The sequence below is a fragment of the Tigriopus californicus genome, chromosome 5 (genome assembly GCF_007210705.1).
Source record: "Tigriopus californicus strain San Diego chromosome 5, Tcal_SD_v2.1, whole genome shotgun sequence".
Taxonomy (NCBI): Eukaryota; Metazoa; Arthropoda; class Copepoda; order Harpacticoida; family Harpacticidae; genus Tigriopus; species Tigriopus californicus.
In genome coordinates this window covers 13382662-13403912 of record NC_081444.1, presented here as the reverse complement: position 1 = coordinate 13403912, position 21251 = coordinate 13382662, and the positions used below count along the sequence as shown (strand labels likewise).

The 21251-nt window shown below is 37.1% G+C and overlaps 1 protein-coding gene across 1 annotated transcript in view; it reads right to left on the bottom strand.

The window, feature by feature from the left end:
- Positions 1 to 21251, bottom strand: part of LOC131881145 (uncharacterized) — a 33678-nt gene that overhangs the window by 3771 nt on the left and 8656 nt on the right. The window contains exons 3-8 of the mRNA XM_059227920.1: positions 20577 to 20734; positions 19879 to 20198; positions 18826 to 18970; positions 17025 to 17274; positions 16565 to 16942; positions 10018 to 10107 (exon numbers count right to left, since the gene is read on the bottom strand). Coding sequence (XP_059083903.1) covers positions 10018 to 10107; positions 16565 to 16942; positions 17025 to 17274; positions 18826 to 18970; positions 19879 to 20198; positions 20577 to 20734 — 1341 coding nt within the window. The remainder of the gene's footprint in view (positions 1 to 10017; positions 10108 to 16564; positions 16943 to 17024; positions 17275 to 18825; positions 18971 to 19878; positions 20199 to 20576; positions 20735 to 21251) is intronic.

Sequence of the window (21251 nt, the reverse complement as noted above, 5' to 3'; positions counted from 1 at the left end):
TAGACTTTAGGCCAAAATGCACAAAAAAGTTAAATTCCAAGTGTTTAAGGAAGGTTACGTTGGAATAAATATGTTCGTCAAATGTACATTTTAAATGGAAAAAACTTTTGATTACCATGGGTCTCTAATTTGGGACGACCCGTACAAAACAAAAAAGTTCGTGACAGGGTTGATTACCAAATCCACGGACAACACTAATGAATTTTTGGACAACACCAAACGATGGTGGAGTATCCCCATAGTCATATGAAGTATAACCTGTCCTTTGTGCTCAATTTCGAATCTAATTTTAGCTAGTAGCTGGTTGGTGGGTCGAAAAGGCAATCTTGCTTTCACCATTGGCTAGAGGTAATTCAATCTGCAATTCCTTTCTTCGAACGTTCAGTTACACCAATCCAAGTTGGTTAGCCTTGAAAGACAGATGCACATATTCTCGGCTCATCTATTTGTTCTGTTGTACGTGTAAAGAAAGGGACGTGCCACAAAAAGACCTAGTAAAAGATGCACGCATACCACCTCGGGCACCTTTGGAACCTTCTTTACTCCCTGAACAAGCAGCAGGAAATATGGGCAGTTGTAACCAAGATGATTAAGTCCAATTTCGCTTTGGGAGAGTGGGAAACAAGAATCTACAGGGTGCATGAATGAAAAAGTATATTTCCCTTAATTTTGATCTTCTTTCTCGGGCTCCTTCAATGTTCAATTTGCTTCCTTCTAATATTCGTAGGGAATACGAAGGCCTTATTGATCCGGTAACATCTTTCAAGTCAGACTTGAACAAATTCTTAACTAGCATTCCTGAACAACCCTACATTCAAGGACTAGCTCGGTCTGCCAACTCAAATTCGCTGGTAGACCAAATAGCATATAAAGATTGAAAGGTAAAAGGTAAAGCCTAAAATAAACGAATTATAACCTTTCATTTTAATAGTTCTGGGGATTACATTCCCTGTATCAGTTAGAAAAGCCCGTGAAAAACCAAACCAAACCAAAAAAATAAATCCTAGTATACTTTTACCTTAAGCCCTCAAAGCATATGCTCTACTGATCAAGCGAGTCGTATAAGTACAAGGGCACGATCGATAAGACATGACGATGAGAAGAAAAAAAAATGAATAATAGTTCTGGGGATTACATTCCCTGTAGCGGTTAGAAAGCCCTTGAAAAAACAAACCAGAAAAAGAAAGAATTCAAAGTTGCAAGCGCTTTTTTCAGAAAATGTCCCCCCTCCCCCCAAAAAAAAACCTTAAAAAATTGCAATATTTAAGTTCGCTAAGTATTAATTGGGGATAATTCATCTTTAAAGACCACGCAAGATTTGCAAAAGCGGGCGTTGAATCACTAGTTGTTAACTAATGGCAACACTTTCTTTATCATGCAATTTATGGAAAAGTGGGGGTTATTTCAGGTTATTGGAAAAATGAAATTGTTACACACTTTTTCCCCATCAAAACCATAGCCAAGTTAGCTATTATGTCTTGCCTTTTGTCATTGCGACATAAGATGGTGTATCATATGGGCAAATTAACAATAAGTAATTATCATGTTTGGAAAAGTGTCTCACATACTAACAAAAGGCTTTTGACTATCAAGTAACCGATTCACGCTTAGATAGATTAACCGTTTGGCATCAATACCCCCACTGATCCCTTGCAACATTATAAAACATGAGATATGTCTTTGGAGCTAGTCTTATCGACAATCAAGCTTACTATTTTCATGTTCACAATACTTTGTCAAATTGTCATTGCGTTAGTTATTACTAGAAATCCAACTAAACTTAAACGACTAAGTTGTAGCTCTTTTAAAAAGCGTAGGTTTTGTAAATAATCTCAAGACTTGAGAACGAAAACATGTTTGCAAAAGGACGAAAGGCAAGTATTCATTCAAATACAGTATGTGTCACTCCTCTAGAGTTGCATAATAACGCAAAATAAACAAAATTACCTTGCTTAAAATAGCGTAAACTTAATCTGCGGTTTTGAAGAATTAATTCGCTGTACTGCCATTCTTTTTTCAATGTAATTCACAATGATTGCCCTATATTCTTTTTTTAAGCGACCCTTTAAATGTTTGAAGATGCAAAGCTGTCCTTTTTTGCCTCCCACGGTTCATCTAATGATAGAGCCTGAGGAAAGTCAGCTGATGAGTAACATCCCTCAAGCTTGCAACTAATATCACTTTTCTGTGCATCAAACCAAGGACAACGTCATCACTAGACATTAGACACTATTGTATGGTGGTTATTGCCAACAGTTATCTCATTGAAACAAATGCACTGTCCTTCAGCACACTTTAGATCTTTTGAACTCAGAATGCGTTACCAATTCTATGAATAACACAGTAAAGAGCTTTTTCATATTTTGCCCTCGTTCAGCTCAGAGTTAAGAGTACGGTACTTTGTATTATTGTACTAAGTTTAAAAGTTCAGAAGAGAAACATTCTGATTGATGGAAATAAGCATTGCCAATTCCTATCCTCATTTTTTCCTTTGTTTTTGTTAAACTATTTCCTACTACTTATTGTCGCTATTTCCACAGAATATCAATCATATTGTTAGAGTTGTTTCATCAACCAAACGGTGATAGGGTAATCAATAGTAGTATATAAATGCCGATTCAAACACAATTGAACCTTTTTGATGGAGGGGTCTGTATAAAATTCATCAAATTTCCATTTTCCATCTGATTAATCATAATTTTTAAGATTTTACCTAATTGTTGTTCTCGTCTCTGATGTTGTAGTCTCTGTAGTCGTCGTCTCTGTTTTGGTCCTAACCTGTGAAGCTTTGGACCAGTCTGTGGCAGAGGTTGAGGAAGTGGATGAGGGGGCTTAAGATGACGAAGAGGAGGGTCAAAAGAAGCAAGACGAGTGTAAGAAAAATGTCGGCAAAACTAAGCCGATTCCGTCTGGGACGGTCACACATTTTCAAATGACAGCGACAAACAGGAAAAAGAGAGGAGCTGACGAGACGCCGGGAGGTAGCGTTGCTTACTTAATAGAATCTCTACATTTGTAATATTCTATTTTTTCTATTTTTTCTTGAATGGCCGACCCTGGTTCTGCAAAAGGCAAAATATCAAACAATACATCTTTCATTTCTGGTTGATAATTTCTTTCAACAAGATTTTAATAGAAAAGATTGGTCACCACTAACTTTTTCAGTAAGGGTAAATAAAACAGAGTTTGAAAAATTTGAGCAAACTAATCCATCTTTGCCTCCAATAAATATTCATGTATTAGAAAAATTTACACATGCATTACCGAGACCATTTTATTGCTCATTTAAAAATGGTAATGCACAAAATGCCATTAGCATAATGTACTTTCAGAAAAATGAGAATACCATGAGAAACATAGAGGATATTGGACATTATGTTTGGATTAAAAATTTGTCAAGAGAATTGTCTTCCTTAACACGACATGGACATAAAATATATGTATGTGCAAGATGCCATACTCCTTATACTTCAAGAAAGAGATTAGATATTCATGATGATGAATGTTCCAAAGATGGTAAAGCACAAATTAAGAAAATGCCGCATTGTAGAAAACGTACTTTCAATATGAAAACATGTATAGATTGTATAAAAGCTAGAACCTGTAAATTTAAAGATTTTCAAAGCAAGCAGAAGCTCCCTGTAGTGATCTATTTTGATTGTGAAGCATTAAATAAAAAAGTGAATTTCCACGAAGCGCCCGCATTAGCCGTGGTGGGTAAAAGTAAAGTAATTACAGATATAATTACAGACATAATGTCTGTTGGGATCTATTTTAGTGTTGCTGACTACTACAAACCATATTTTCCTGAATATGTTAATAATTACAAAGAATTTGTAGGAGAGACTGCAGTCATTGATTTCATCAAAACATTAATAAGGATGTAGAAAATATTAATGACCTTATACAAAGTTATTATGAACCAATTGAAAATTTCATAATTAATCCCAAACAAACTAGAAATTGTCATATTTGTGAACTAGATATGTTACCAGGAACAAAAACTGTTAGAGATCACTGTCATTTTACTGGAAAATTCCGAGGATATGCTCATAACAAATGTAATACTAACTATAGTTTGAAAAATATACCTCTTAATGTTGTGTCACACGATTTCAGAGGATATGATAAGTCCATTCTCTTGGCAATGAAATATTTTCCAGAAATATTATGTGAGATCATTTCTACAATAACTTGACTAAAGAACACATACCTGATGTAGAATATCAACATTACTTAAAAGTCATGGATAAACTGCAACTCAAGACATTTCACGATTATCATAAGGTGTATTTGAAAACTGACGTGCTACAATTAGCTGATGTATATGATGAATATCGTTCATTGTGCATGGACAATTATGGGTTGGATCCTTTTCATTTCATCTCAGCCCCTTCAATGACTTGGAGGGCTGTTTTAAAAATGACAAAGGTAAAACTGGAACTCCTTACTGATGTTGATATGTATGATTTCATCCAGCGAGGGATTCGTGGAGTTGTTTTCTTATATTGCAACCAAGTATGCAAAAGCCAACAATAAGGAAATGAAAGATTTGTATGATCCTGATAAGCCATCAAGTTACATTTCTTACATTGACATGAATAATTTGTATGGTTGGGCAATGATGCAACCTCTGCCAATGTGGGATTTCAAATGGTTAGAACCAAAACTGTACAAACAAACAAAAAACAAAGATTTATTTTAGTATGAAGTTGATTTGAAGTATCCCGATAAGCTACATGATGACCATAACTACTTCCCTCTGGCTCCTGAAGTTTTTAAGTAACCCAGGACAATGGACAAACATTAATGGATGTTACAGAATTTAGTGATTTTTAACTTGTTAACAATCAAACTAGATATCATTGTGTTCATAGAAAATATTACAGGATAAGAAACGAAATTTTATATTTACAATGTAAAAAGTGTCAAGAACTTGATTCTGACTGCAAAGCGGATGCTGAGGGTGCTAGCCTATTTCATGAGTGTGATGAAGATAAAAACTGTTTTGTAGGAATAGAAAAAATTATACATAAGGTTTGTTTGAATCGTCCAATATATGTAGGTTTTCAGATTCTAAAGTTATCTAAACTACACATGTATAAAATCTGGTATGATGTTTTAAGAGCCAAGTATGGTGACAAAATTTGTCTGCTAATGACTGACACTGATAGCTTTATCTTCCAAATCTTTTGTGAAGATTTAGACAAGGAATTGTTTAAAATGACTGACTCTTTTGATTTCTCTAACTATGACCAGAATCATCCATTGTATTTTATAATAAGCAAAAAAAAATCCCTGGTTATATGAAAAATGAATTTCCAACTAACATTGTTACTCATTTTGTGGGTATTAGAAGCAAAGAATATGCATGTTAATTTTTAGATGGGAATGAAGGAAAAGGGATCACTAAGATAAATCAGAAACAAAATCTCAGTCATGCAGATTATGAAAACAGTGTATTTGACAATATAGTTAAAGTTTTAACTGAAACTAAACTTCAATCAAAAAAACTCAAAATGCGGCTGATAGAACAAGAACAGACCTCATTGTCTAAAACTGATGATAAGCGAGTTTAGATAGGAAAAACCCAGAAGAATGAAGATTTTGGTACTACATTGGCATGGGAACATTATAGATTAAATACAACTTCAATATTTCGCGAAGAGTAAAAGGAAGCTCAGGATTGCCGAAAGTGATGCCGCGTGAGGCGCAGCCGAGCATAACAAAACCCAAAGTCTCGTAGAACGAGACTTGTAAGAGTGAAATTTAAAAAGGTGAAATACCCTTTTTAAATGATTAATTACAAAATCATTAACAATTATAAAATGTGATGGAAAATGGAAATTTGATGAATTTCATACAGACCCCTCCATCAAAAAGGTTCAATTGTGTTTGAATCGGCATTTATATACTAATATCAATATTGCAAGAGAAATATTTTTGCTCGAATATCCTGTATTCGAGGCTAATTTGAGACGAGGTTGGAATGAAAATATGGAGACTCATNTTTTTAAATGATTAATTACAAAATCATTAACAATTATAAAATGTGATGGAAAATGGAAATTTGATGAATTTCATACAGACCCCTCCATCAAAAAGTTTCAATTGTGTTTGAATCGGCATTTATATACTACTATCAAAATTGCAAGAGAAATATTTTTGCTCGAATACCCTGTATTCGAGGCTAATTTGAGACGAGGTTGGAATGAAAATATGGAGACTCATAATGACTTCGGGGAGCAATTGGTACCCACTCACTTAAGGTTAGTGTAGGTCCAATAAGAAAGAGAAACGACATGGTCACAATAGTACATTGGACATTTTACGTTTTTGACCCGAGTACAACATTCTCTCTTTTTCCTCAAATCATCCGTTTAGTTTCAGCTATAAATAGGCTGATTTTTTTCCCTTGGAAACCATCATCAGCAATTTTTATTGAAGAGCTTTTTCTGCTCAATAGTGGACTATGTTTTTGTCTCAAAACAGTTTTCATTATCTATATCTTACTGTAATTTCGTCTGGGCCGTTACGTCCTTATGTCAACCTCAGTATTACAATTGCAAATGCTAACACGTCAAATAAAAGAAATAGACGCCTAGAACCACATTTCAAGAAAAAATATCAATCACCCAGTAAACCTGCCTGCACTGCTTGATGTCAATAACAGTATCAATCAAAATATATGACCACGTGACAAAATTGAGTATACCCAAAGTTAAATTTTCTTTTTTTTGTATCAGGAGTGCAAGATGAACCTCTCCAGGATCACATCATCTACTCAATATTTTGATAGCCAGTGTCGTTCTTCTTATCCTATTGTCCATCCATTTGTGGGTGTGGTCAGCGTCTAATTTTTTTTTTGAGATAAGGCAGAGAGGACAATCGAATCGAAGTACTTTTCATGCCATGAAACTGCCAAAACCACGATGCGACGGTTCCTATCTTATTGACATCGAACCTAAACATGCAAAAATAGGAACCATCAAACTTGAGTCCTTTATGTGAGGTTTAAAGTCGAGTATTGTGGATAAAGAATGGTCTCTGGGCCTAAGGTTCGGATAAAAGCCAGCCAAATAAAACCGATCTGGAAATAATAGATTGATATTTCCTTCTGATGAGAATTTTTGACCAATATGCCTGATATATATTTGTTAATTATGCGGAGAAACTAGGTGGCTGATAAGAATGCGACAATCCTCTTATATCTTAAGAATTGCAAATTGGTGATAGGATACAAAATTGCAAACAAGATTATTTTATAGTCTGAATTGTACTGTAAGGCATTAAAGCATTTTGCCCTATTTCATGACGGATGTTAAGGCCTTCATTAGATTGAACAGATCAATGAATTCATTTTGAATTCGTTTCATTTGTCGTTTTGACTCATAGTTAGAGGTCGGAAAGAAGAGTTATAAATTTCGTCAAAACAATTTGGGAATAATTTTCTCAGCAAATGACAGAAATCCAGTTTTTCTCAAAAAATTCCCGACATCAAACTCTTGTTAAGGTTAAAAATCATGGACCAAAGATGTTTTAATAGAAAAATGTCAAAATAGGACGGAATCTAATTGAACCAAGCTTGACTGTTTTCATACCTTCTTATGAAAATGCAATTTAAGGGTACTTATTTTAAGGCAAGCTCACATTTTGACGAGAAAAAGTGGGATCAGAAATTTGTCTTAATTTTTTTTTTGCGGACTTCCTTACCACTGCTGGGATTGGAATATCAGCAGTTCAAGACGAGAAATCTATATATTTATATCTATCATTTGATCGACCAACGAATTAAAGTTGGCTGATCTGGCTAACCCTTGAATATAAGGTTGATCAGGAATTTTAGTCAAAAACTTGTCCAAGTCTGACTTCAATCTTGCTATTGGATCAACTCCTACATAAACCCTACGAATATTTGAGGGCAGCAAATTGAACAATGAAGGAGCCCGAGAAAGAAGAGAGTTGGACTTCATTGTTCGAACTAGCCTGGATTCTCGAGGGCTTGAAGGTGCTCTCAAAACGCTCATTAAGCCTACGGTCACTACAATTGACCCTAAATCCTGGTTTGGGACAAAACTCATGAATGCTTTTGAAAACGTACAATATCAGATACCTTTCATACCTTCTCTGAACACTGTACAGTCCCAACTTTTTTTTGTCTCTCCCAATACGAGAGCTCTCTCAATCCTGTGATGTTCCTAGTGAAACATCCTTGGACTTGCTCGACCTTTTGCAAACCTGCTGAACTCATTGAAGCCCAAATGGGTGAAGCACACTCAAGATGTGGCTGAACAATCGACTTGTACAAAATTAGCATCGTGATGCTATCTCTGGACTTAAATGTGCGATATATCCAACCACACTTTTGAAAAGCTTTACCCACCTTCAACTGGCTATGCTCATCGAACTTTCCATTATTTTGGAGGACTGCGTACACCTAAATCTTTCATAGATGAGACCTGCTCAATATCTTTACCTCCATTATCTACGAGTGGCGTATTCAAAGGAGTTGACTCGAAAGTCATTGAGTGGAATTTCATTCCGTTCATGTCCATATTACTCTCAGTAACCCTCAAAAAAATTCTTGCATTGCTTCTTTTGCAAACTTTTTCTACCCGTTTCAAGGAATGCATTTTTTCTTGATTTAACTAACAAGTACGTTCCAGCCTTTTCAGACGTATAATAGTTTTTTAGTTTCATCAACTGCAAGATATGTCATATATTTTTTCTTAGATGACAAAAAAAGGAATTGAAACTGGGTATGGTATTTTTGTTAAAAGAAGACACTAAACAAAAAATGGGGAAAATGTTTTTCCTCCATATCCTCGTATTTTCTTTTTCTTTTTTTTTTCATTAGCGAAATAAATTGATAAACTTCAAATCTTTGACCTTTTTAAGACTTGGCACAAATACTTCAGAATGATTCTTTTTACACAGACACAGAAATAAACTGGAAACCCGAAAAAGGGGTTAGGTCAAAAAAGTAATTTCAGGCATTAAAGTCGAATATTTCAATCCATTTCTGGTCACCCTGATCAAGGCTGTAAAGTTGTGCCTTGTAAAAAGGTTTTTGTGCTATAACCGTGTTAGCTTTTTCTCGTTTTTTTTCTCGATGTCTGACTTTAACAAGGTATTTTTCGCTTAAAGATTCATTGCTGATCTATCCTAATGCCAAAAATTCAACACCAACCCTTTTGATTTGACAAAGCTGTTTTCAAAATTACACATATTACCTACGCCGAGAGCCTCTGCATTACTAGATTTATATCATTGCTTTAGCCAAGTTTCCAAGCTATTTCCTATTGGTACATTTTAGCGAGGTTGGGGATATATTAGCTCGAATGTTCCGATTTTTTCAAAGGAGGAGAGGGGAAAAGCAAACGTATTCTGGTTAACAAGAGTGCAAAAAGTAGCCATGCCCAAACTGTTTATCAAATAACCAAAAGAAATCTTTTGTAATTTTGCAATATGTTTGCCTCCAAATAAAGGGGCGTCGATCGTCAAGGTGTAGAACAAGGGAGCTAAAATTGCCATTTCTCTTTTAACTTATATTTTTGACGCTATTTTCGTAATGCCAATAAGAATTCAACCCACAGTGTTTCTAAATGATCGATTCACAAGTCTTTGTTATCTTTATAATTAATACTACGGATCAGGCTAGCTTTTAAAGATAAGATTGATCTGAAATATGATAAAAAATGTTCAAGTCTGACTTGAAAGGTGTTAGTGGGTCTCCATCGTTGCTGTGATTTTTCAAAACACATTTTTTACTGTGAAGGAAATATATTTTCAAATTGTATTTTTCTCGTAGGGTTTATCATGGTGTAAAAAAAGTGAGATGCCGAGTTTAAAGAATGGATCTATCTACCAGTTCTTTCTATAGTGGTCAAGGAAGTATTGAAGGAAGCATTCTTCACTTATTTCCACGTATTTGAGCTATGAACGACAAGCGGCAATCAAAAACAATCACCAAGGCAAAAAAGTTCCACCTTTGCTCCAAATCTTCCATCTTTTTACCTTAATTCGTCTGGCCCTGACGAGTTTGTCTTGGTTTCCTCATGAATGGTCCGAATCTCCTCGGGAGCAGAATTGGCTCGCCGTCGAAATCTACAAGAAACAGAAAGAAAGAAAGAATAAGGTAGTACTCAATAAGGAACTTGGCGATTCGAATTTTCCCTGTGATTTTGCGCAACTGAAAATGTTTTACTATACTAGTATTACTAAACTTCAAATGTTGCCTTCAGCTTGCATCATGGACTTGACTTGTTCATGAGTGAAAAATCGTTGTTCTGGTTATTTAAGAATGAAACGGGGTCATTGGAAACAAGTAATTCTTTCATGTTGTGTAGGATAAGCCGATCTTTTCTGTTATGAAATAGAGATAAGCGCTAGATGGAGTTTATCAGAAACATTTATTCTTGTTATATCAAGAAATTGGTAATATAAACAACCTACGTAGTATTCATGATCAGCTAGGTTTTTATATCTTAATGGTAGTATCGATCACACAAAACAAAAACTTACGTGGGGAAAACAATTTGACGGGTAATGATCTGGCGAGAAATTTCCACTTTCAATTACCCAATTCTGATCAAGTCGGCATGACAGGAAATATTGATGGAACTGGTTCTTGTCTGACCATATAATAAAATAATCAAAAAACTATCTAAAATGAACCTCTACCCACACTTATGATATGAATTCAATGGACGGTCCATTCTCTATTTACGAAATCGATTTGTTAAATAACCCGTCGTAGGCGTTCTACATTTTTCATATCAAACTACACTATATAGAAATCGGTTTAAAATGTCTACTTAGCATCTGGTACCTTTAACACGGAGCATATGTATACAGTATACAGTAGGGTACTACGAACGGAACGGACCATCGGACTTCAGTTTTCAGGTGTCTTAACTCGTTGAAATGTTTGATGCTGCATTAAATGTAACCAGGGAGATGGTTGTAGCGCATTTGAACTAATGCGTGACCGAGTTGACCTCGGGTTCATGGGTTCGATCCCAGGTCTACCCACCCACCCAAACCCTGTTTCTCTAGTGGATATTTGCCTCGAATGGCAACCCTTGATTCCAGAATGGGTCCCAAATCGCCATGTGCGAACACTATTGAAATGACATTCATGTACCACTGATATATATATCCATTGAGAAATGCTTCTCGCAGTACATACATTATGAGACACAAGCAAGAGAGGTCATCGCTGATCAGCTTTGGTTGGTTTGAATTAGTAACTTTTTAGATTCAGCACTCTTACAAGAACACTGGTCAAAAAACACGTGTCTGGAGCTTTTGTCAAAAAGTTGGCTGAAAAAAATGAAAACGAGCTAATAGTCTTGTAACCGCTACAAATGGGAAATGTACTCAAATTTTTATGCACTCCTACTCCTAATCAGGAGTTCTAAAGGTTATTTTTTGAAATTCAATCAATTATCAGGGCACTCATTTTCAAATCAAGATTTTGACAAAATATATGGATCAGACAGTTTTAAACATTGGAAAGCTTTGAGCTAGTATATACTTTTTCGAATTAAGACTTAACGTGCATTTAAATGCAGAAAGTCTACTAAATGCATATGGCGAAGACTTTTTGCAGGCCTTCCTGAGCTCAAAACTGTATCCCAAATATATCTTCCTTGTCATCTTGGTAAAACCCTGACTTTGAAATACGATACCTATTAGAGTACGAGTTTGACACCAACTTCATACGGTTAAAGCATAAGCAAATAGCATCTTATTTCATTGTTAAGATTCGATTGCTTGATAAACACATTAGGATTTGGTTGTCGTTTTTGTGGCAGGGCTTTTCCCTCGTCAAGTTCTAGGCTCTTTTATCTTCAGAGATTGACTGAGTAAATAAGGCTGAGAGAAACCAAACCAAGAAATGTTATTGTTTCAAGGATTAGCCTGCTTTCAAAGCATCCTACACATCTAAAACACACGTCACATACCAAATGACCAAAACATTTTTATGCATAAGGAACAAAGTTTTACCTTTTCGAAGCTAAAAAAAAGTGATTGATTAAACATAATATGCTAACGAACAATTGACGTGAATTATTGGCAAATCATTTTTAAAAGTGTATTATAGACAAGCAACAAAAGACGACGAGTTGTGAAAGGGTGAACGAAACAAAAGGTTAATAATGCTTGTATAAAACATAAAAATGGAAATTGAATTGGCCTATCACTGAAAATAAAAGCAAAACACCGTAAATCGTTATCTAACTAACTTTTAATGCCATACGCTTTATTATGTTCCTATAAGCTTGAAGATGGAACATACAATCAATATATGTATGTACGGATCTATGTCTATGTATGTATATTACGATGCATAAGTGTGGCTACTTAAATACATACATTCAACTCATCAACGACTTCAACTAGAACCATAAGACTAAGCAAACTGATAGATAATGCAATACGTTGTTTTATTGTACCGGTATGTGTTTCAAGTTTCAACTATTTATGAACAACTGTTTTCAAAATATCAAGGAAATTACCGGTTTATGTTAATGGCAATCTGTGGCCACCTTTTTTGACCTGTAATAATAACAGTAACATAAATCTTCTCACCATGTTTGAGAACTGTGTGCCAGGTATTAAGCATACTGTTCTCACTGGCCTACAAATTGTGTATTCTCAGGCTGACCACGCCCACAAGTCAAACAACTTTGACCCCCCCAACTTCCCCGACCACAACCCCCTCGAGCTCCGGTCCTGGCCCTCCTTGGAACAGGCGACAAATATCAAAGGTCAGACCAACTTGAAGGCCTTAAAGAACAATGTCCTGGATGCCTGACACCGAGTCCCCAAAAAATGAACACTGATAATATCTTTTAAAAAAATGCGTTACTGTTGATATTAGTGCCAAAAAACAATGGCCTCAGATCACCTTGACATGAAGGGATTATTTTAGTGATCTTTTCAAAATTACTCGTCAGAAATGAATGAAATGTGATACACAAATTGATGAATGATGTATACATCAGCATGTCGCGTCGAATCTTATGGTTCTGTTAGATGTACAGTATATATGTATTTGAGTAGCCACAATAATGAAACGCCCCGTGGAGTACACATATTGGTTGTTAGTTCCACGTACAATTTTATAAGAATGAAAAATGCGGTCGAAGGGCTTCATCGGATCAATGACGTGTTTAGGGATCAAAGCAAAGAAAGCGTGATGTTAAATATTGGGATTGGGCTATTCAATTAGATTAGAAAAATCCAGCTGAGACACTAATCGAACCTATTGGAGAGTCCCTCAAAAGACTTAAGCTTTTGAGCTTAACAAGCAGTCACAATGTAGATCTTTGGGATTCCCCCAAATAAAGAGACCTTTCTTAACCCTGAGAGCTTTCCCTAATCTCAAGCTCATTAGATTATTTTCAGAGGCTGTTACTGTTTCTTTTGATGATTTTACTAGGTTGTATGATAAAACTGTTACAAAATTGTAGTCCAAATGCTCAATCTCTTACTTGTTGTCAAATGTCCCCGGCTAATGCTTAAATATTGTGTCAAGCAAGTGGTCAACATCTGTGCGAAAGTATAGTGCCTTCAAAAGCTTTCTATTGTAAAGAGAAAATCTTATATAACTCTCTTGTCCTTCATGATCAAGTTTATGTTTTTGCACCTCAAATGAATAATTCAAACCTCTTAACAAATTCAACAAGTCCACCCAAGCAACTTTTTATTTTATGGGTTGGTTTTGGCCTCTTTTTTTGGCCGAGGCGTGGGTTCAATTCCCGCCCTTGAGATACAATACGTTCGTAAAGTTCATGTCTTTTGTTCGCACTTTTGTTGTTTACAAACTCATTTAATTTGATAAGATAAGTGATTGCCCTTCTGTTTCAGAATTTATCTAAATTAAGTGAAACATCAAAGCATTTGGGAATTGGAAGTTATGGCTTCTTTTCTCTCGGTGTCAATGAGACTTGGCTTTCGCCCATTCCTTAGTGCTTTTGGCGGTGACAGGTAGCACAATTTCAAACCAGATAATTTCGGGGTAATATGATAGTCCTCTATTTACGGGTAAGGTAAAAATGAGCAAATCTACTACGCCGATATGCTTCGGCCTAAAATCAATTTGTGGGTTGCTGAAGAAACTCATCCACGTCTTTGGAGATGCCAGTTTGGACTGTACAGTATATTTGAAATAGAATAAGCTCTATTATCTTCTCGATGACTTTAACGTCAGAATTAAGCTTTAGATGTTGCACACTAAAGGCATTACAACGTGCAAAACACTTATTTTGGCATTATTCAAAGGAAGCATTCGAAGCTCGCCTGAACCTTCCAATGCGTATTGGAGGAGTATTCCATGAAAATGAATCCTAAGGAATCGTGATTAAATGTGCCAAATCGAGTACGAGGAATAGAAAATGAAACTATTCCCGCGTGTGGTAGGCAACAATATTTGTCTAAGTAGGCAGAGCAATCCGAAATCATATGAAAATAGCAATGATCGATCATCGTATGCCTGATATTCCCAGTAACGATCCTTGCCTACCATTCTAAAGTTAGTAATCGTTCAAATCCATAAAGCCGACAAAAGCGGATACGTCATGTAGAATTGATCCGACTTTGTCGGAATACTTGCAGATTCTCTTTTAGTAGAATATGGCGGGTCAGTATGGCTATAAAGAGTGATTATGAGTTGGCTCGTAAGATTCGCGCTTTTTCGCAATCATTAAAAGAGATTTCGAAAGATACAAGTCATTATCTTTAGACTAAAAAATACTTGCCAAGATCACTTTCTTTCCCAAAATCATCAAGCCTTGATTTTTCTCATGGAAAGCTTGATATATCAGTCCCACACAACCCGATCATTTTTAGTCATATTAGACTCCTTATCAAAAGTAGACCTGCGATGAAATTGTAATTGAAATAGCAATTTCGAAAGTTCGTGTTTATTGCCCAGCTAATGCAAAAAAATTGAAACAAAAGTACTTGTCAGCATGAAACTATTCTGACAAAGAAGGAACTTACTTTCTTTTACAAAGAGGAGTTTTCTTGCTCGTTCTTTTTTGCATAGGTTCGAGAATCATTTTTTATACAAAAGATCCCGAGTCCTTTTTGAACTCTGTTTTTTAGATTTAAAGCAACTTATCGGAATCGAGTCCGAGTCTTTGACGCGGCGACCAAAAGACTTTTAAGACTCGCACCGCCGCTTTAAGACCCATTAAAAGGCCTACCTGTCACTTTTTTCGCTTTTGACACATTTTCTCAAAGCGTCATTCTCATATCCAAGTTTCCAATTACATGTAATTCGGTTATGGTCCAATATGTTAGGGCATTATATCAAATAAAAAAACACCCACAGTACTCAAAAGTTCAATATGGCTTTTGGCATCCAAGGTACTCACTATAGCATTAAAAGATACGAAGGAATCTGTTTAACGGTTTATATTTTTTGTCATAGGGCTAAGGCGCAACATTTTTAGTTTTCTATGCTCGGGCAACTCCTCGCTCTTCGCTTCAAACTCGTTAGCATGATCAGACGAACTATTCAAAGTTGTCTTGACCACGTCAACTTCCTTCAAGGCCCATTTATATAAACTTTGTCCAAAAAAACAATAGCCATTGCACTAATAGCCAGTCATTCTCGGTTGATTACTCGAAACTTATTGATGGTACTCCCGTTTTCCAATCCATTACATATGACTGGTTCGATCCCGGGTTAGCCAAGTCAAAGCTTCTTTGCATCATTTTAACTGCAGTATGAGTTACTGCTTTGACATGGGCGAACCTGCGGTCATTAGAGAGGGAGAATTGAAAATTAATGTTGCACGTTGGCTTTGATATCGGAGAGGATATATCCTCTTCAATTGGAATACCCATCATCAGATGGCAGGACGAGTAAGAGAGTTCCCTTCTGACTCCGTAACAAACGAACAAAACGTTATTCAACTAAAAGAAAAAAAAGGTTTTAGCTCTCACCTAATGACGTTTTTGCCATTTTTGCAACTTTCGTTTTCATTTTCAGGAACTTCTGAAAAGGGCGTTTTAACCCGAAAAGCAACTTTGTCTTTCTTTCAAAGTCTAAAAAAGGTCTCCCAGATGCAAACTCTGTCGGGATCATTCCGTCTTAATGCTAATTGGCCAGAATGTGTTGAAATTATACCCTTGTGTGTTATGTTATTGCAGTCATCCCAAATCCCAAGTGGTCTGTTTTGTGTGTCGGGCTGAGCTCTCCTTGCTATACTTTATTTTTGTGCGCTAGGAAATGACGTTCTACCTCAAGATCTGACCTTTGACGAAGTTCCAAATTTGCTCACTCTAATAGCAGGAATTGTTTTTTTTATGGTCGCGATCTTTTTTTGTTGCTAGAAAGCATATATTCAAAAGCAGATGTTTACACGTTACATGACCCCATGTCAGTCGAAAGAAGATCAAATAAGTTGTGCACGGTTCAGAGAAGGATTTGGCAGATGAAGATGGTTTTCGTTCAACGACCGTATTTGTAGCAGCACTAACTCTCGCTTAGTTAAAGAACACTTCACGATTTACGACTGTCTCTCTCTTTTTTTTGTTTCTCTACCTTTCTTTATGTTGTCGGTTGTTCCTGTGCCTTGAGCGGCTGGTTGATCTCTTTTTGGCCATGGTTCCTTTCGTTTGTCTCAACAAAAGCTCATCGTTTCGTCGCTTGGGACTGTATTCGCCTTGGGATTCACTTCTGGCCCTTGTTGCCCCTGGACCAACACCATTTTGAGAGGATGAAACGTTTTCCAATTTCAAGTTGGAGTTTCCGCTTTCAAAGGACTTGGACGTCTCCACGCCCAAGAGCCTTCGACCCAAGCGAAGGTGGGCTCGGGTGGATTTGTGATGATGGCGATAACCGTTGGGCTGACGGCCGCGATTGAAGAACGTTTCACTCACGGAGGTCCTCAACTCAATGGTCTCATTCACCAATCGCATTCTAATGGACCTCAAAGAGATGGAAACCGGTGTTGCAACATAAACGATGATGGGCACCCTGACACATGAAGCAGTTAGCTCACCTGAATCTCCGTTTGGAGCGTGAGACATTGGCGGGTTCACATTGATACGTTTTCACCAAGCTTCTCGAGACATCTTTCCCACTGACTGAGGATAATTCCTTTTGGGATGATATTGGGTTGAGGCCAATCCTTGGGTTCTTGTTCCCAACAAGTTTGGTTGGGTTAGGTGAGTTGTCCTTGAGCTTTTCCCGACGATTGTTGACGCGGCTATTTACTGCGACGCCATTTTCCCGACCCATCCTGCGTAATGCTTGAAAAAAAAAATTGAAAGAATAGGCTTTAAGACATTAAAGCGACAAATTAAACAGTTTCAAAATATAATGTATTTGAAATCGTGTCTGCGATCAATTATCAATGTGGTATAAATCATCAATTTTAGAAAACAGATCATTGTGGAATAGACGACAATTCAAAGTGTTGCTTACGAATGAGTAATGTCTGATTTGACCCTTTTTTGTCAGTGTCCAATTTTAAGAACAATAAAGTCGTCTCATTTTGTTTAGCATACTATGATCGGACGGTGGAGCCTTCGGCTTTTTTACGGGTTTCTAACCGATGCTTGGGAACGATTTCCCAGCAAATCATGTTTGATAGAAAAAAAATTGGTCCGATAGTGACTTCGAGTTTGTCGCTCTGAAACATCCCTGAACGTAAGGTTGGTCAGGTATGGTTTGCAAAATCGATCAAGATCGCGCTTAAAGCTTAACGAAGGTTTATCTAAATCGTAGAATTGTCGAAAAGCTACTAGCAAAAGGTTAAACAGGACAGGCAGGGCCTCTGTTCAAGACAAAACCGGCTCCAAGATTTGTTTCCAAATTTTACTTCAACATGTAACAGATATGTTAGCACTATTTTTGAACTGCCTACAATTTTCTCTCTCAATTATTCAACCATCAATAAAAAGTTTCTTTGCCATCAGACGCTGAATAAAGAGAGCTGGTTTAGGACACAAAGCGATTGGCTGTAATTGATCAGCGGATCAATCATAACTTTAGTCAAAGCCTTTCTTGTCTAGGATAGTCAGAATACCCTCTTTGAACGAACCCAGAAATGATAATAGAGCATTCTATTCCATAGAAAACTAAGCTAGGCTCAAATTGTCAAAAATGTAGATTATTTTTTTCACTGTACAACTGATCATTTTTGCAGCCCTTGAAATTGCTACTGTAAATATAATGTCCAGCAGCAAATCTAGTTATGTCAGATTTTCGTAACAACAAGATGTCATGGTAGCAGAATCATAGTTCCCACAAAGGTATACAAGGATGTTGATGATTGGAACCACAAGCCAGCAAAAAGAACAATATTGTGAAAGTTTCATCTTCAATTATAATTGCAAGTTATGACAAGTGAATCCCACATGATCTCGAAAAAACGACGTAATTTTTGTTGGACCAATTCAGATAATGGAACATGAAGGAACAAAACCAAGACAAGGGAATGCATTTAATACAGTCACATCACAAGAATCCAAAAAATCCCCCAAAAAACACTGCCAAGCCTATACATACGTTGAATCTCAAATCAACGCAATATCTTGTCCTATAACGTGTATTTTCAATTCTTGGCTCGAAGCATGAAAGGTGAAAGAAAATTACTCGGAATAGATTTAAGGAGGATTTCATTGGTCTGTTCGGGTTTCCGATGGCCTACCCTTGCATTCAAGGAACATTTTTGCATCTCATGTATATACATTTCATGTATGTTAATGGCTAAACTTGTCGTTGTTTCCAATTTCTAATGGCGTGGAGAATGTTGAGGAGTCGTAAACTTCAACCATGTAAAATCAGCGAGAACTTACCCACGACGGTATAGATGTTCAGGTACAATAAAGAAACGAGCGGAATCACAGAGGCGAATAGAGTGTTCAGTCCAAAACTGTAGATCTGCATGTACAGCTCATTTTGACTGAGTTGGGAGGATTCAATGTTGATGTTTTGCACATACTGGAACAGAAGTCTCAATTAGTGGAACCGCATCGTTGCCTTATCTGAAGCTTGTTATGGCCCCCACTAGTCACCACTATTCATTCTTGAACCACTTTTCTGAGGTCACCGGTCGCAATCCTACCAAAGGAAGGATGAAATTCCTTGGAGAAATGTGATACTGTTCAGAGATGAAACCCTGCAAAATGGCGCAGTGTTGCTCGGAGGATGTTTAGGACCATTTCTTGTGGTCTCAAGGGAGTACAAAGCGAACCAAGAGGAGATCAAAAGAAAGACTAAGCAAGCCCAAAATGAAAGGCGATCCAGGAATACGGAATAGGACCTTGGGATGGCAGCCACATCAAAAAATGGCCATTGCCCTAATGTAATGCACAAGGCTCGAATTATGAACTGAAGATGGTCAAGACATCTTGCTAAAAATGATGTTTTCCATTTTTTGCTCCGGGCGTGTTAAGAGTTATATGCGTGCACATATATCGTTGATGTGAATTGAAGCAACACTCTGATGACGGTTCAAATTCAAATGATCAGATATTTACTTGTTACGAAAAAACGCTTTTTAATTTACCATCCGAGCCATGTTTAAGACCAATTTGGGTAGACTTACGTTAAAATGAAAAAACGGATGCATTTTTTTTGCTCTTTCTAAGATCTAAGTTTACCCGCCCTCGATGAAAGTTTCTATCAAGGGGATACTTGGATTCAAAGAAGCACAAAAAGAGAGTACACGCTAATTCGAAGAAAACGAAACCTCTAAACACGTGGAGGTCTCCAGATAATCCTGAGATTTTCGATTGCAATATATCGTCTAGCCAGTAATTGGGAGCTTCTCATAGTCATAGTACAACATCGTACGAATGAACTGGTTCATCCCAACTAAAGGTAAACATCCGATAATTTATGATCACCTTGGTCGAGTGAAGGATCTTGGTCTCGTTCCTCCTCAAGGCCTCTTCGCATTTGTTGAGAAATGGCCAGAATAGACCCTCGCCCGCCTCAGAAAACGAAGGCCTTGTCATGGAACTCGACGAATTGCCGGATGATAATCCACTGGAAAACAGACCTTGAGCCAATAGGGAACTTTGGTTGCTGCTGTTGTTGTTGTTGCTGCTGGTGGTGGTGGTGATGCTGGTAGTGGAGTTGTTGTGGGATGACGAGATGAGATCCTCATAGGCCGACGGAGTACTCAGAGTGCCCAAAAGGGTCTCGGGGCTTAGTTCCGAGGAGGCTGAAACATGATGGTCCATTCAACATTACCGTTTCCTTGACTTTGAGGCCTAGTCCCGTGAACCCGACCACAAGGCCCACACAAAAGGTGCCTCGTCTGCCTTGAATTATTCAATGCAGTTGACTACGTATGTACTATAAACGGTACATCCTACTTCCAGAAACTTGTGTTTGCTGGCACGAGGTTGTTCTCTGGATCTCGGGGAAATTCTTTTCAATGCAAGGAATTTCTTTCGTCAACACTGTTTCCATGATTTCCTTTGGAATATAACACTGGTGTTGATGGGTGAATGAGTCTCTAGTGAAAGTACATATCCCTCTATCTAGTACTGAACCCGGGGGTGTTCTTAGGGATTCTGTGGTTGAGGCTACGACTCACCTCCGGATTGGATGGACATGTTGAACTTGGGTGGATTCAACAGGGAGACACAATCCACGACGTAATCGAATCCAATCTTCGAGTAGACCGTTTTAAGCTCGAAGAACTTCGGAAGGTAAAAGATCATCGGGCAAATGATGATGCCAATCACATAGTATCTAGACATGAGAGATGAAAGGTTATGAGAAATTGGAATCAGTTGTTTCTGGATGCTGTTTTGGTCATTGGAGTTCTATATTGTAAATGACTTCACTGCTATCTTTCAAACACCCTTGAACTTATCTTTCGAGATCTTGATTTTTTTTTCTTTGCAAATATGTCTCAAAAATTACCACCTCAAAAGTGCAAGCGGAAGTTTGCCAAATTGACGAGAGCCATTTTTTCGAACCATTAAACCGAGATGAGTAAGCTGGTTTCAACAAACACTTTCAATTGTTCCGTTCAAAAAGTACCGTACATTACACACTTGAAAGCTCACTTTTTGCTATTGATTATTTTTTTGGGTTTGGTTTTTTCACCGGCTTTTCTAACCGCTACAGGGAATGTAATCCCCAGAACTATTAAAATGAAAGGTTATAATTCATCTATTTATTACCTTTCAATCTTTATATGATATTTGGTCTGCCAACGAATTTGAGTTGGCAGACCGAGGAGCTAGTCCTTGAATGTAGGGTT